The 16576-nt window shown below is 36.5% G+C and overlaps 1 protein-coding gene across 1 annotated transcript; it reads left to right on the top strand.

Annotated features, from left to right (window-relative positions):
* Window positions 1–7664: 7664 nt before the first annotated feature.
* On the top strand, window positions 7665–11890 carry LOC116256377 (probable ubiquitin-conjugating enzyme E2 18). The gene is made up of 6 exons (XM_031632732.2): window positions 7665–7816; window positions 7934–8037; window positions 8135–8237; window positions 8377–8440; window positions 11355–11443; window positions 11554–11890. The coding sequence occupies exons 1-6, from the start codon at window positions 7793–7795 to the stop codon at window positions 11647–11649; spliced, it is 480 nt and encodes a 159-aa protein (XP_031488592.1). The 5' UTR covers window positions 7665–7792; the 3' UTR covers window positions 11650–11890.
* The last annotated feature ends 4686 nt before the right edge of the window (window positions 11891–16576 follow it).

Raw genomic sequence — 16576 nt, 5'->3', positions numbered from 1 at the left:
GAGTCAAGCCAACTCAGGCTCAACTCGTTTGGTTAAACTCGACTCAAGCTTGACTCGTAAGTTAAACAAGTCGAGTTCGAGCTTAACTGATAACTTGAGTTTGTAAATGAGTCAAGTTTGAATTGGATGAACTCAACTTGATTAGACTCATTTAATACTAAATACTTATTTTTGTAATTTTGAAACCTTAAAGTGGCTTAAATAAAAAAGTGAAAACTTTAAGCATAAAATATATATTAAGAAACACAAGCTTAAACTAATCGAGCTCGAGCACCGAGCTATATGTGATTCGAGTTGAGTTCGAGCTCGCCGGTTCGCTCGTTGTACATCCCTACTAATATAATAATACTGCTGTCAACCATCATATATATGGTGGGTCCTAACTAGCTATATCAAAATCCTTTTTCTGGACAAACTGATGAATGGGCCTTTTCATTTGAAATTCTCAGGATTCGTCTAGTCAGACCTCACTTGCAGCAAAATTTGGTACTTTTCCTTTATTCCCTGCCATGGATACAATACATACCGCATTGTTTCCCAGTCAACAGAATCAAAACGTTTCCTTTCGGATATAGATTCCGTTTATCCACTATATGAAATGTATGAGTCCTTTTCTACATTTCCTTCATTCAAAAGGGGTAGGCTGTGAGACCCACTCGCCAGAAGATTACATGCTTTTCGGCCTCTTCCATTTTCGAGACAGGGATAAGATCCTCCCCACTTCATTTACTCAGGATTAAGAATTTTGAACCGATGATTTGAGAATTCTAACCATAACTGCATGCGAAATCGAATCCACAAAGGTTTAAACTTTACACTGTGGGATACGTAGCATTAGATTCTTCAGCTTTGTTTGGTTTGCTCTATCTTAAAGTACATACTTGGTGTGGTGTATAGGTGTAGGTACAGTAAGCAAACTTTATATATATATATATATATATATATATATATATATATATATATATATATATATATCCATTTTGAGGTGTTTTTTCTCCTCAATTGTAACCACACGTATCCAGCTATTTAGATGAAAGTAAAGTATCTGAATCTGTAAGAAAAAGAATCATGAAATTTTAGTGCCACACGCCTGAAGAGGCATAGTATAACTGGTTGAGTAGAGAGGCTTTTAGAAAACATGTCACTTGTTTGATTCCTGTGGGCGCTACCCTTTTGGACCATTAAAAGGTGAGATCACAACATTCAAGTTGAAGGGTATACTGTACTCCACCCAGGTCCTGATGCAGCCTAGGACCCCGGAAGCAGGGGAAATGAGAAGGTCTTTGGGTATTTTCAGAGTGGTGTGGTTGTTAATCTCCTTCTCTCCCAAAAAATTTTGTGTGACCCATATCTAAAAAGCGTGTTAGACTCTCAAGCTTCTTTGTGTTCATAAGGCCTTTTAGAATGTTAAGAAGACTATTAGTTCCTAAATCACATTTAATACGAAGATATATCGAGGCATATACCGAAAGCAGATGTGCAACATCTACAGCTCTTTGCTGCATCACATGATCTGATATATGCCAGCCATATATACAATATTCACTAAGGCTTGATTTGGGTGAGGTTCTTAGACGGTGGAAAGAAAGTAGGAGATAATAAAGGAGAGATACTTTTGTCATTGGAGCCTGCTTTCATCTAGTTGAAAAATGAGAATCTCTAAAAGCTAAGCAAGTCCCCAAAAAATTGATGAATACTACATACATTTTTAGCCGATGAATGCTTTTCGCATCAAACATAAGGCTGGCTTAAGCAATAGAAAAGGTACCATATACTTTGATTCCATGAACATTATTCCTCATCAGAAATGAGTCATATATTCCTATAGCAATGCCTTCATAAATTGGCACCAATAATTCTCATGAGGCCCCAGCCTTCACCATAACATTTCTTGAGGAAACCATATTATACTTGCCATCTGGACTATTCTTGATGGTTTATATGCCAAATCTTAGACTAATCACCAAAAGTTTAACAAAATTCCAAGAATCTCGTAGTTGGCCTCTGACTCCCACCCCTTGCCCCTTCCTTTCTTTTTAAATAAAAAGAAAGTTGACTGCTTTTGGAGCATAACCAATTTTCGTTTTAGTTTTCATTATTTTTTGGAACGAAAAAATGCTGATCTCTAAGCACCATGTTTTCATTAACATAGGGATATAAGGTTATATTTTCTTACTTTTGAGGATGCAATAGAGCTCGTATACATAGTTGGCAAACTCACTGGGCTGACTCAGGAATCGCTTGAATCAGCTCAGATCAAGTCAAAGGTTTGACCCGACTCACCCCTGACTCTGCCGAACTCACCTTTGACTCGCCTGACTTAGTTGCAGTAATTTACATTATGGTTATTTGAATTCTCGACTAAGTCAACGAGTCAACTCGCTAACCCAGTAGCCCGGTCATATGTCTATCTGCGTCTGAGTCACGAGTTTGCCAACTATGCTCATATATACACAAACCAGTTTTCATTTCAGAGTGCAATAGGTGTATTATATTAAGTACTTTCCCAACTTTGTGCCCTTGTGAAGGAAGTTCCTACTGAGATTTGAACCTGGGATCTCTTTGAAATCTCGGCCAATTCACCAATATTCCTATCCAAGTAGAGTGGTGCATAAGCTGGATTCCATTCCGCGAGTTTAGTCTTTTTCTTTTATTCCAACCCAATCGTATTGCCTCGGTTGTTCCGGATTTGACCGGCTTACTACTTTTTCTTTAAGGGGTTGTTTGGTAACAGGAACACAGCGTTAGTAGTCCACAAACATACTATAAAGACTAACTGCAGCATTCACTCTACTTTTGCGTCAACCAATAATTTGTATTTTTATTGCATTATATCATTGTTGCATTTATAATTGATATATACGTCTATATAAATTAAAAAGACAACGTCACATGCAAGTCAAATAAAATTAGCAAACCCCCATGCATATCCGTTGCATGGATAAGAGAGAACAACGGATGATGCACAGCCAAAAAAGGGAAGAGGATATATGGCAGTTGCAGTGAATATTCTGAAATAATGTTGGTAGGTTGGTCTACAATTTCGGCATCATAGGTGGACGTACCATTATATGTGATGTATATTTATTTCTCAAAGTAGAAAAAGAAATAATAGTAATCTTCGTTTCTAATTTTAGTGATCTTTTGAATCGTGGGAAATTTACCCCAAAAAAATTTTACGTATTTAAAAGAACTAGCTAACATTTTAGACATCATAAGCGACCATTAAGTTTTTAGAATAATTCACAAAGATCAGAGCATGGTCTCAAATTTTTATAATATCAAATCAGAGGCTATCAAATGATCACTTTTATAAAGAAATGCCTTTAAACAAGAAAGTTTTCACAATCCCCTTTTTCTTTTGGTTGGTGATGGTCATTCCACGACGTCGTCTCTCTTTCAATGTGTGAATACAAAGGCCAAAAGAGAGAGAGAGGATGTGAGATGTGAAAGCGTTGAGAGACCGAAAATGTGATCGGTTAAATGTATTTGTTTAAGATATTAAGGGTAAGACCATCTTTTAATCATATTCCGATAATTTCTCATTCATGCATGAAGCATGTGTTTGCGAATAATTTTATGAATTAGATGGCTTTTTTTTATCTGTTAAATGTCACACAGTTGTTTGTTAATGTCTAAATAACTGAGATATTATTTGCGCGTTTCCTTGAATTTCATTTCATGAAATCCAATAGCCTAAATACTTCTCTCGAACATTGTTAAGGGAGTTTTATAAGCGATGTAAAACAAGATTAATCATTTCAAAAATAAGTGATGAAGTTTTGTGTTAATTATCATTTTATTTCTTTATTAAAGTGTGACAAATGTCCGGTTGGATCTTTGGAATTCGTCCTTGGAAAGTGGCAAGACTAAGTTAAGGTCGCATCTGAGGTGGGTCTGGATGTGATGTGTGGATGGATCTATCCAAATTTTAGTCATGCGTTCCAGATTCGAATCCATCTAGGGTCTGTCCCTACTTTGACTATCAAAATATATATATATATATAAAGTCAATCCGTTTTTCCTCAGATTTGGTTGGATTATTTTAAAATTCAAGTTGAAATCCAAACCCGCAAATCCAGTCCAGATCCAAACCTGAAAATCGAGTCCACCCCAAGTGATGTACATATGCATTCAAATAAGGAATGAATGCATATTACTGAAACTTGACGCGATATTGCTCTTTATAAAGCATCATCCTTTGAGGATCCGAAGGAATTTTCACCAAGTAAACAATTTTAATAAGTAGCTGAAAAAAAAAGAGGATCTAGTGCAATATATTACATAATTGTTCCATATAATAATCAAAACTATAAGTTATATTTCAAAGTTCTTGTCGACCATATGTCATCTCTATATAGGATCATTTGATAATGGGGACAATAACAAAGTGTTATGTATATTTGGAGCAGATTCATCAAATACATTTAGACACATCAAAATGATCCTAACACTTAATATGAACTACTTAGAATTATATTATCCTATAGTGGCGGTCTGTAGTGTAGCAATAGTTCATACTGCTTTGCAATGGTCCTCAATAATGGATTACTAATTTTTGGTCATCTAATATATATGAATCTTCTTGACAGTTCGCATATATTAGATTGGATGTTACGGTATTGCTAAAAATTAAAAATCTGTCGCTAAAGAACATATTTTTAACACAATCTATCCTTTTCACGCTAGAATTCTAAAAACTGAATTTTGCATGTCTCTTTCTGTCACCGCTTTCGCTTTTCAGCTACGTACAGACCGTGTTCAAACCGTGTACTTTTTCCCCATACTTTAGAAGCTGCATGATGTTCAACCTACCAGATATAAATCCCCAATTTTCTAAGATATGATTGGAAAACGCTCTCTACAAGTAAAGTTACTAAAATGCTCTTTGTTGATTTCTTCAACAAGAAGAACATGAGATGAGTTGCTTAGAGGAATGCAAAAGATGAAAATGCCATTTATGGCACTCAAGAACTTAATTGAATTGCATTTAGAAACTTGCAGTTTGATTTATAACTTTCTTGCTTGTAATCAGTATGTCAAGCAAGTCCTTCTATGGTAAGAGGTTGAAAAGCCATTTTATGCCAGGCAGGAATTTGACTTGCATGGGCAAAATTTACAGCTCTTTCTTCTTTGCTCTTGGAACTCCTTTTATTGTTGCTCATGAAAACATTTCTTCTTTTTTTTTTTTTTGCCATTTTTGAACCTCTTCTGATCCAAAATCTAAAATGATGTGCAACCCATGTTGGACCAAATAAAGAGATGCAATGGATCAGATATCTAATCGAACTGCTTTAGAAAAGTCACATATGAAAAGAAAAAAAAAACTTTTGATTAGGAAATAGGTTCCTCTTTGGATTTAGGAGATGCCATTCAATCATATTCGGATTCAAATTCCATTTTAAATAAATGTATTATATCCAATATCATTTTGAAAGGCGGTTCTTAATACTTCGTAATTCGGTTCGAACTTAGTAGCAGTGTGTTTAAAAGCTAAATTCGGGTTCAGTTGTGAATCTGAAAGTCAGATAGGGATCATATTCTGATTATGAATTTAAAATTTGGTACTTTTCCTCATGATTTGAAATTTATATCTATTTGAACTTAAATATGTAAACATCTGATATATTGGTATGTTATTTTAGTGGCAAGTACGACACTCAAGTTGGAGCACCTAAACTCGAAAGCAAGCCAGAATCTTAGAAACATAACATTGTGAGTTTGTTTTACACCAAAGGCGAATTCTTCTAAGTGAACATTAAAAAAAAATACATCTTATTCTTAGAAACATAAGAGTACGACCTTGTAGGTTTTACGACAAAGACGGATTCCTCTAAGTAAACATTAAAAGAAATAAATTATATCTTTATTTTATAAGGTGCAAGACAATACATCATGTTTCTGCGTGCCCCACACTTAAAACACAGAGTGGACTTTAGGGCCTGACTTAATTGTTGTTGGAGTTCGCTACTCTCACGATGGTTGGAGACTTGGTCTTCTTTGCGCCTTCGTATAAAAAAAAAACAACTTACTGAATAATATCTATTCGATTTTTGTGCCTGAATTTGACTCAACTCTAAACACCTAGAAATACCTGACTGCGCTCCCATCCCTATTCATGAACCCACATACATAAGAACTGCTAAGCATGTGTACATGTATATTTTAAAAAAAAATTGATTGTTTAAGTTGCACGTTCCAACACACCTATTTCTCTGAATCCCCTCATTTGAAGTGAAAAAACAGCCATAGATTAGGGTTTATGGTGATGGGTTTCTGCCATTTTTAGATGCATCATCTGGGCAGTTTGATTCTTGGGGAAGTCGTCTGGCTATAATAACAATACATTCTTGTTCGCTCAAAAAAATTAGAGCAAATTCATAGAATATTATGTTGTATTGTTGTACGGACCTACCTTAAAGTTGAGTGTAAATTCATGGAACAATAATAAATCGTTTTAATTACCAAACTTCCCCTTCGTGACCAAAATTTGAAATATATTCATAGGTGCAACATTCTTGTGCGCTTTTAGAAGTTTTATTGGGCAGATATATGAAACAATATGTTACTATTTTTATTGCCAAGCGACCGCTTACTACGTGTAGTTGATTTGTACCCAACCCATTTGCAAGCTTAGTGAGAACGGGAATAAACCTATGTTTAGGTTAGGCTACATTTATGAACCCACTGAACCAAGAAAAAGAGGCTTACTTATGTACCTAGGGATCCTTTTATAGGCTCTGTTAGTTGGGCGTTCGAATACCTCCAAGCTAAACTAGTGGTGGAGCCACATGGGTTTTGTGTAGGCAGTTGCCCATACTCGCCTCAAAAAATATGTTCATTTTTATATTATTATTTTGAAATATTTGATTATTTGTATGTAAGATATTAAAGTTATTGAATTAGTGTCCCTTAAATAAAAATTTTCTGCTAATGCTAATGAGCTAAACAACACTGAAGTGAATTACTCCTAAAATTCTACATGTAGTAATTTGGACTTTTGTAGTTTAATGAATGGACAGAGTTCTGGAAGATATGATATTGATTTATGATTTCGTGAATTGACATCATGTAAAGACAAGACGCAGAAAAAATATGCGACTCATGTTCATATGGACACCAATATCTTTCAAAGCCGTATACAAACGCAAAAAATCACGAACTAAGACAAAGGATCGTATGAAACTCTTGTTCATATGGACATCAATATCTTTCAAAACAAGAAGAAATTGTTCTCGACCCATTTCTCAAACATGGTAAAATTTTATCCAGCTTTTGACCTCATTGCATCTTTTAATTTGCTAGTTGGAAGTTTCTTGAATAATATAAAAAATCAATATGCAGGAAAATGTAGTGAACTTATGAACATGGAACCCAGTTGTAAAGTCGTTTTTCTCGCCAAATTTTGCCACGAACTATAAAAAGAGATGACCTTTATATTCACTTTTTTAATTATATCGGACGCGTTATTTTCATGAAATTACTCGGAGACGGTTGGGCTCTCGTGGCCGATTCGTAATACATAGCGAACCGGAGCCCGAAAAAGCAATCAAGGAATATTTTAAAAGAAATAAGAAAGGGGAAAACAGAAAAAAAGGTTTTGCTAGGGAGGGGGGAGAGGAACCTTTTCCGTGCGGTCGATCAGGGCAACTTGGTAATTACAAATCCGCTATAAATTCCAGGCAGCGGAGCGAGTCTTCGTGCTTCATCTTCACGGCAACGTCGCCTTCCTCTCTCCCTCTTCTCTCCATCTCTCCCTCTTCTCCCTCTCCCGCTCTCTCTGTATCACAGCATGAGTGCCTCTGCCTCTCGGAAGGTTCTTCTCCGAGCCCTGGCCCCAGTTTTTTCCCCCAATTTCTTTGCTAATTCTGGTTCACATCTTCCGTTTGGTCCCGTTGAATGAGACGCTTGGTTGTTGGCTCTGTTTCTGTAGGCTCTCAGTAAGATCGCGTGCAACCGTCTGCAGAAAGAGCTCCTCGAATGGCAGGTCAACCCCCCCGCCGGATTCAAGCACAGGGTTACCGATAATCTCCAGAGGTACGCGCTTGATTATCCTTGAGGCGACTTTCTTGGGGCCTTTTTGAGGTGGGTTTGTGTTTTTCTATGGTGGTTGCTTATTGAAACTCTTGATCAGGTGGATTATTGATGTGGTTGGGGCGGCTGGGACGCTCTACGCGAACGAGACGTACCAGCTTCAGGTCGATTTCCCCGAACATTATCCCATGGAAGCGCCGCAGGTTTGTCCAATTTACGCTGTTTTGTGGGTCTTTTCTGACGTTTCTCTGTTATTCTGTTTTTGCTCTTTCTGGGTTTTGTCGTCCTGGGTCATTTGCGCTAGAATTAGGGTGATTTTGTTTCCTTGGTCACATTTGGCAGGTGATTTTTCTCCATCCTGCGCCTATGCATCCTCACATTTACAGTAATGGCCATATTTGTTTAGGTAATTTTGGTGTTTTTTCTGATACTGCCTTTCTTTTTTTCTCCTTTGTGCTCTCCTTTTCTTTGGTTAGTTTTTATGTTTTCCATTCCTTGTGAAACGTGATGTGGATGTATAATTTCCGCACTGGATAGACTAAACTTTTCTTTTTTTCACAACTTTAGCTTTTTCTTAGTTCTCAGGAAAATTCCAGCGTTCTTTAGTCGAGATTTTGACCATTACTTGAAATTTAACTTCTCTTATTTCCCTTGGCTGCGTTCGTTCATTGTCGGCACCGTGAGAGGTATAGTATGGAAAGGTGCTACCTATCTCGTGGATGGCAGGCTCAGTTAGCGATTGTTTAGTAGTAAACTTCTGTGAAACCTTTTTGATGAGCTGGTGGTTACTGTACTAAAATAAATGAGCCTCTGGCAATTAATAGTGGTCTTTGTTATTTGAACTTGAGGTGGGTATCTAAATTCTGACAAGTCACTGACATAATGAAAAGGTGGAGCTGCAATTCTGACACTTTAAACACATACCATATATATACCCTTCTTGTGAAGCATTTAATGGATGCAAGTCTGCGAGTCCGTATGTTCAAAACGGGTGTTCGTTACCCCAAACATTATTATGTGGTTTCTCTGGCTATGTTAGTAACATTATAATGATCACTTTGTATTACTGATAAATAAGCCAAGCTACCACATAGGTCATAACCACTGGTGAATGTGGTTGCTTCAATTTATATAGCATTTTTTCCAATTCGACTGTGTTCATGCCAATTTATTTTTCTGGTTAGTATTTCATTCACTTATTTTGCTGGTAAGAATTGTAGTTAGTGATATGTGTTGATGCCTGTTTCAATTGTATATTCTAGCTTATACTTTCCACTACAGATAATTAGATTTATGATCATCCTTCGGATGTAGTATATGTATCATAATCCTGTTGCATGTAGTTTTTCATGAAGTTCAAGTTTTCCCATATGTCCTTTACAACTTAATTTGCAACACATATCCTACAAGTTTGGCCCATTTTTTGTTTTCCTGCAATACTGAGTGCCTGTTCTCTGAGGATTTTTTATGTGGTATGTGGATTTGAGAGGGAAAATTTGGTTTTTGGAGAGGTGGGAGGCAAATGGGATCATAATACTAATCCCATAGTTTTGTTTGTATTTGCAATGACTTCATAACGCTTCTGCTTTTCTCTGTTGTTAGAGGTTCATGGAAGTACATGAAGTTCAAGGAATTGATCCTTGGTACTATTAAAGAGGGTTCCCAGTTTCTGAGATTTTGTAAATGGTGTGTGGATTTGAGAGGGAAAAGAAAAAATGGTTTGTATAGGTGTGGGAAATCAATGGAATAAACAGTAATCCCATGGTTTTGGTCGACTTTGCATTTGCTTCAAATACATATTTCAATGTTCTTGAAGTTCATCGAGGTTCAAGGGATTGATTAAAGTATAGAGGAAAGCACAACCAGTATCCTAATGTCCTGTAGGAGGCGAGGGGCCAACCTCATTTATAATGTATTTGTTGGAAACCTACTGCTTTAGGGGTGCCAATATGAAACTAAAGCAACTAGTTACAAATACAGAATTCCTTAGAGGCATTTCATTGCCAATACTACATAATGTAACTCGGTGAGTAGACGATAAAAAATATCTAAAGCTATCACAATATTGTGAAGCAGCATATTACACCAGTAATCTTACTTACAAATCCGTGAATATAGTTTATGTGTGACTTCTATGGTGTTCATTGTAATATTGACATCTGTAAACTGTGAATAATGTGTGCTTCACTTACACTAGGTGCCCTAGTTCTTAGTGTCACTGTAGTTGGAGCCATGTAATCAGATGTGTTAAATGATGCTTATGTGTTTGCCTCTTTTGAATTGCTAAGTGTTGCCTAAGCACATCCTGTTTAAAGTATGAAAAACCAACTTAATGAAATAGAAGAAACCACAAAAATTTTAGGAATGAGTATGAATTCAGAAAGTTTATACTTCATACTGTCCAGAGCATGGTCTCTTTCCCTCTTGTATATGTGTATCTAGGTGTGTGTGTGTGTGTGTGGAGAGAGAGAGAGAGAGAAAGAGAGAGAGAGAGAGAGAGAACAGTTAACGAGGACATGCTTCATTGGAAGCTGTTTCACATGTTGGAAGGTATTCTATGTAACAGGAGTCATGCCTACATGGAACTTTCAATATTGATAATTGCCCGTCTGGTTTGTGGTAGTGCATATGCACGAATTGGTCAAATGTGTTGGGAAACGTATGACATAACAGTTGCCTAATCTAGTTTTGTTTAGCAATTCCTCTTCTCATAATTTTTCTGAAACATGTTAGATATGTTCTTTCTTATGAAATTCAAATGACATTTTAAGGTGAAAGAACAAATTGCAGTGTAAGCATTTCGAGATCTGGGGCGCTGCTTTTCCCACACCCTCCATTTGCCTATGACAATTTATCCTAAAGTTCATTTCTGTGTGCTGCTTACTGGCTATAGCCTATAGGTTTATAGTAGACTTGGAAAACAATTTTTATCTTCGTCATTGTGCCTCATGTGATTAATACATATAAGATATAAAAAGATTATATCACAAAATATGAAAATTTCTAAATTCTGGTGGGTAATATTTCTTTTATTTAAAGATAAGTTGGTTGGACGGCCTTCTTGTAAATTGTGTGTCCCTCTGTGCAACGTCATTTTTAGTTTTATTAGAACCTCTTGAGTTGCATGCTTTTTTTGGAACTAGTTTCATGCTCACTGCTAGATTATTAGTGGATACAGTGAAAAAGCTTTTTCTGTGCTTGAACATATATGATTTTCTCGACCACAAACTTGCCGTGTGTTCCATGTGCTATAATTTGACAAAATTAACGTTGGTGATTCAGAATGGATCACTGGAATGACCCTTCATATTTTTGCTCAGATATTCTGTATGATTCGTGGTCTCCAGCCATGACCGTGAGTTCCATATGTATCAGTATTCTTTCCATGCTCTCAAGCTCCCCCGCAAAGGTTCTATTTTCAATGCCCTATTTCTGGAACTCCTTGGTGTGCTGTATGTGCTTTTTCGTCCTACAGTGATCAAGTGATGCTCCTGCTAATGTTTACTTTTTCGATCATAGAAACGTCCTGCGGATGATGAGCGCTATGTGAAGAACTGCCGCAATGGTCGGTCACCAAAGGAGACCAGATGGTGGTTCCATGACGACAAGGTGTAGATAAGGTGCAAACAAATCCCAATTGTGACTACAAAAAGCAATGTACCGGTCTTAAAAATAGATGGGCGTTCCTTCAAACAGCATACTGCTTTGTTCTTCTGCGGTGCCAGCCTCAGCTGTTTTAGGGGCAAGCAAGCTCCTTCATTCAGGATGTGCTAACTGCTGGTGCATGTAAGGGGGGGAGAACAGTAGGTCTGTATTTAGATGTCTGTCGAGTAATAGATAAACTTTATCTTGGTAATTCTCCCTGACGTGTTCCCGTAATTTCTGGTCTTAAATGTTTCTCGAGTCTCTCTTAACTCCATGCACTAAGTTCAGCTGATTATCTGTGAGATGCCATCAGGCCTCTCTCAATTATGCTGCTTAGAGTATGAAACTTCAAAAACAAAGTGCATCAGTTCCTGATCTAATTTTCCTCCCGTGAGAATGTTATCGGTTATGAAGTCTACAAGACAAATTACGTTGTTTTCTTAAGCTTGGCCGTCAAATTGAGCCAGATTGCTCATACTTGGGGAGAGATGGTAATGGATCGGAGACGAACAATTATAAAATGAACCAAACATGATGGGAAGACTGCTGCATCTCTCCTCAAGCCTACTCTCTTGAACTCTGGCTAGCGCTGCTACTCCTTGGCTCTGTTATAGCCCACTGTCAATTTCTCTAGCCTCCGCTAGCTCTCTCTCAACCATTCATTTACATCAAACTGAATGGTGACGCTAGAGTCACTAAACATCAAACAAGTCACTAAACATCAAACGAGAGCCATTCATTTGAAGGCAAACGGACGACCTTTGTGATTTTTTTTTATTCTTCCGCTACCTCCCTTACTGTTGCTAGCAGCTTGTCGGGGCTCTGTTGAAAAGAAGGGCCCCAACCCTGCCCCCCTCTCAAACCTTGCGGTCGCCGGACAATCATGGGTGAAGGACACCGAAGAGTGATGGGGCCTCCACCTGACTGTGGGTAGAGGGAAGGGGAGCCTCGATAGGTGCCGTCCGGTGGAGTCCCCACGGCCTTACGGCCACCGGCTGTCGGAGTCAGAAGGGGAGAGGAAGGCAGAAATAGGAGCAGGGAGGGGAGATTTGAGCCATCCGATTTATGTTTGATGTCTGTTGCTGCTCACCAAATACGACAATCCATAAAGTAAGTCGTTTTACGTCTCTTTTGAATAAATGCTCACTATCATTTATTGAAACAAGATACGGAAAGATTTACGGGATTTATTTCAACAGTTTCATTTGAAGTTGCTCGGTAGCTTTAGAGTCTCTTTCTCTTTCATTTCCTTTTCTTTTGGTGGTGCATTTGAAAAGAGCGCATTCATATTTCCTTTTGGTGGTGTATTTGGAAAGAGCGCAACAACATTGTTTTCAGGGGCACCTTCTCATCGCCGAATGTTGTAGCTCATCTGGTGCATGGGAATGTCCATTTTGTTTTTCGGTTACGGCACCGTCCTCCGTCTGCAGCTGGGTGACTGTGTTGCGCTATCTATCCACTCTCTCTCCACCTCTTTTTATTTTCGTTTTAATGTGTGATTGTTTTGTATATTCGTATTTTATTTTTGCGGTTTGTTCTTGTACTTAAGGGACTTCTTGTCCTCAAATTTTGCTATGAATTCCCATTTTATCGACCCTCTCTCTCTCTCTACACACACATGCACGCCAAAGCACGTGCATACACACTGAGTTGAACCCAAGTTCAATCAGCTAGAATTGATATTCATCGTTATGTGGTGAGATCAAACTCCATTCACTTAAAGTTTGACAAACTTATAAATTCGTTTGAATATATCGATTTGATTAAGACTCGACAAACTCGATTAAGGATCGAACTCAACTCGGCAATTACGTGTTAAGCTTGAACTCAACTCACTTATTTGAACGAGTCGACTCATGAACTTGAGCTCAACTCGTTAAGCAAATGACAAGTTCACAAGCTTAGCTTTAACGAGCTCGAGTAGCTCGACTCGTTGTTTACCCCTAGTTACCAGTTCGATCAGTCACTACGCTTAACCTTTATTTAGAAAACTATCCATATGTTATTCACGCCTAAAACCATCGAATCGGGATAGATCCAGTTTGTTTTGGACGCAAAATAAGTATTTTTATAATTCAAAATATTCAAACTATTGATTGTTAAACTTTTATAAAATCTTATTTGCACAATGAAAAATTATAGTTTTTTTCTTAGATCTGTAATGTTTTGCATATGGAGGTCACATCCGTATATACGATATTTTGTAACGAAAATGTTTCACATGCTAACGATAGATGTGACATACCAGACTGTTAAGAAATATCTGCTGGCCCTACATGTTCCTTATGTATATGAAAACAAGTAGTTCTTTGGCTTGTTTGCACTATTAGTCTTAGCTTAAGTAAAGACACTGTCATTTAATATCTGGATTACAATAACTAAAAACATAATCTTCTTCCTCCCAGAAACTGATGTTGGAGCTGCCCAAGCTTCCTTTAGATGTAAAGTTAGCATTTTTGCAACCAAGGGCGCAGCCAAGATAGGGCCGGCATGGGGTCTGCTCAATTCTTTTTAAAAAATTACATTTAAATTAAAAAAAACTTTTTTTATATAAAAATTTTTGAAAAATGACTATTTGGGTCCTAATCAAAATTTAGAAACTTTAATTCAGTCTCTTTCATAAAAAATTTCTGGCTCTGCCCCTGCCCCTATTTGCAACACATAAAAGTCTGATCCAAACTTTGGTTTTTTCTTTTTAGGCCGAGCTAGAAATTTTTGCTGAGAGACAGACAATAGAGTCACCATCTCAAGTTTGATCTGGGTGGTCCGTGTAATTTTTAAGTAATCATAATGTAATTTTAAATTCTTTTATTGAAACATTTGATGTGCCCACACCGGCCTCGGCGAGTAATTCTTTTTATTTATCCTAATGAAAGCTTGGACAGGTTAGTGGCGGAGGTACACGTGGGCTTGAGTGGACAATTGTCTATATAAATTACTCATTTACATATTAATGTTTGATAGATTCACTCAAGGGTAGAGCCAAGGTAGGGCCGCATGGGTCTGGCCCCACCTCATTTTAAAAAAAAAATTACATGTAAAATTTTTAAAAAGTTTCACTTGTTCTATATTAAAATTATGAAAAAGAATATTTCATCCCTAATCAAAATTTAGAAACGGCAATTCGGCCCGCCTCATAAAAAATTTAGATTGCTAAAAATTTTCTTATTACATGTTGGTACCTCGAGCTGTTAATTACTTAAAAGAGGCTGCCCCTCAGCTAAAAATTTCTAGCTTCGTCACCGAATACAAGTCAGTTGATCGTTTATGTATATATCACAAAAATGCCAAGAGAATTTGGAAATTTGTGGAAAACCAATTTTAGGAAGAAGATTAGGTTTTCAAAGGCTTTAAAGAGGCTGTGAGGAAATGGAAGATCTTAGCTTGGTGGCTGAGATATAGTTTGGCTGATTTTATCAATCGAATTTTATGAATAAATTCAACATATTTTTTTTTATAGAAGTGATGTTTTAGATTATACTGTAAGAACACAAAAACATGACTTCTTAAGTTCAATTAGAAATTAATATATTGTAGCCGATTGATTTTTCAAAAATTTTTCTCATATGTGGTGCTCGTATTACACAGTATAAAATTTATTTTCTACTCAAATTTCTACATAGATCATATTTATATTGTTAGAAGAAAAATGAACATCTCATTCATATGTGTAGAAAAACAGCCCATATGTACCATATATACATGAGAGAGGGGGCAAATTCTTGAATGACTTAAACTAATTAAATTTTCACATCATCATCTCCTCGGGAAGAAAATAAAGAAAAGAAGTCGGTTATTGATTTAAGTAGTAATTTTTTTTTTAGTCAAGTGGAAATGTGGACCACGAATGAAAGCATGAATGAAAATATCTTAGGATCTTACTCTCAAATACCAATTCAATGACAATTTAGAGAAGATAAACAAAGTCTTAAGATATTTGATGTATCTGAAAATTTGTCTCTTCTTCTCGAGCAAGTACTCAAGAGATGGTTGAACATTATGCACTGAAAGAAGCTCAACTAACATTATATGAAGCAAGACTCGCACAGCGTGTAACATATTCTGCAACTGTGTATAGAAATAAACTTGTGAAAGATTGAATATCGTAAGTTGTCGTGTTTGCCATTAATGCATTTATTATTGAGTTTGCTGTACAAACATTTTCGATATACATCAAGCATCTTCATAAGAGGTGGCTGCAATATCTTAAGAAACATAAATAAGGTCTCACAGGTTGTCTGTTTAGTGAACTTGATATTTTGTTGTATGATTTCTTTATTGTGTTCTTGACATATTGTTGTATGATTTATATATATATATATATATATAATGAGAAACATCTAGGTTGTCAATTTTAAAGAGATCAAATGATGTGACAACGTTTTACTAAAAGTTCTTTTCTCCTTTCACCTGTTAGCACTTGTGCAGTCGAAAGACTGCTTTTTAATATATTTTTTTTAATTCTTGACAACTAATATTGATAAAATATAATGTAGGTAACATGAAGGTGGTAGTTTGGTACAAATTACTATGCAGCGTTTAAAGAAATGGCTAATAACATTTATGATTCTTGGGAAACATTATGTAAGTCCTTTTTTTTTTAATTCTGAAGAAGACAATTGACATTTTAGGAAGTATAAGACAAACACATAGGGTAGAAGCACACTGCCAAGTGTATGTGGAGACATGTCTTTCTCCACGAGTTAATTTTGCTTCCCTATGATGCTTTGCAGAACTAGCGTTTAAGATGCTGATTTCATATATGTATATATATATATATATATATATATATATGGATTATCACATGCAATGAATCACCTATATCACAATATTAAAATGCATATTATAACATACATATGTTATAATATGCATTTTAATATTGTAATATAGGTGATAC

The sequence above is a fragment of the Nymphaea colorata genome, chromosome 6, assembly GCF_008831285.2.
Source record: "Nymphaea colorata isolate Beijing-Zhang1983 chromosome 6, ASM883128v2, whole genome shotgun sequence".
NCBI classification, from domain to species: Eukaryota; Viridiplantae; Streptophyta; class Magnoliopsida; order Nymphaeales; family Nymphaeaceae; genus Nymphaea; species Nymphaea colorata.
The sequence above is the reverse complement of the archived record's forward strand: the minus strand, read 5'-3'. Positions and strand labels throughout refer to the sequence as shown.

What these genes read in the sequence shown, in the direction of transcription:
- LOC116256377 (XM_031632732.2), top strand. Translation starts at nt 7,793, where the DNA reads ATGAGTGCCTCTGCCTCTCGGAAG. An exon ending in GTGCCTCTGCCTCTCGGAAG is followed by an intron (nt 7,817 to 7,933) that starts GTTCTTCTCCGA and finishes CTGTTTCTGTAG; the next exon opens with GCTCTCAGTAAGATCGCGTG. An exon ending in TAATGGCCATATTTGTTTAG is followed by an intron (nt 8,441 to 11,354) that starts GTAATTTTGGTG and finishes ATTTTTGCTCAG; the next exon opens with ATATTCTGTATGATTCGTGG.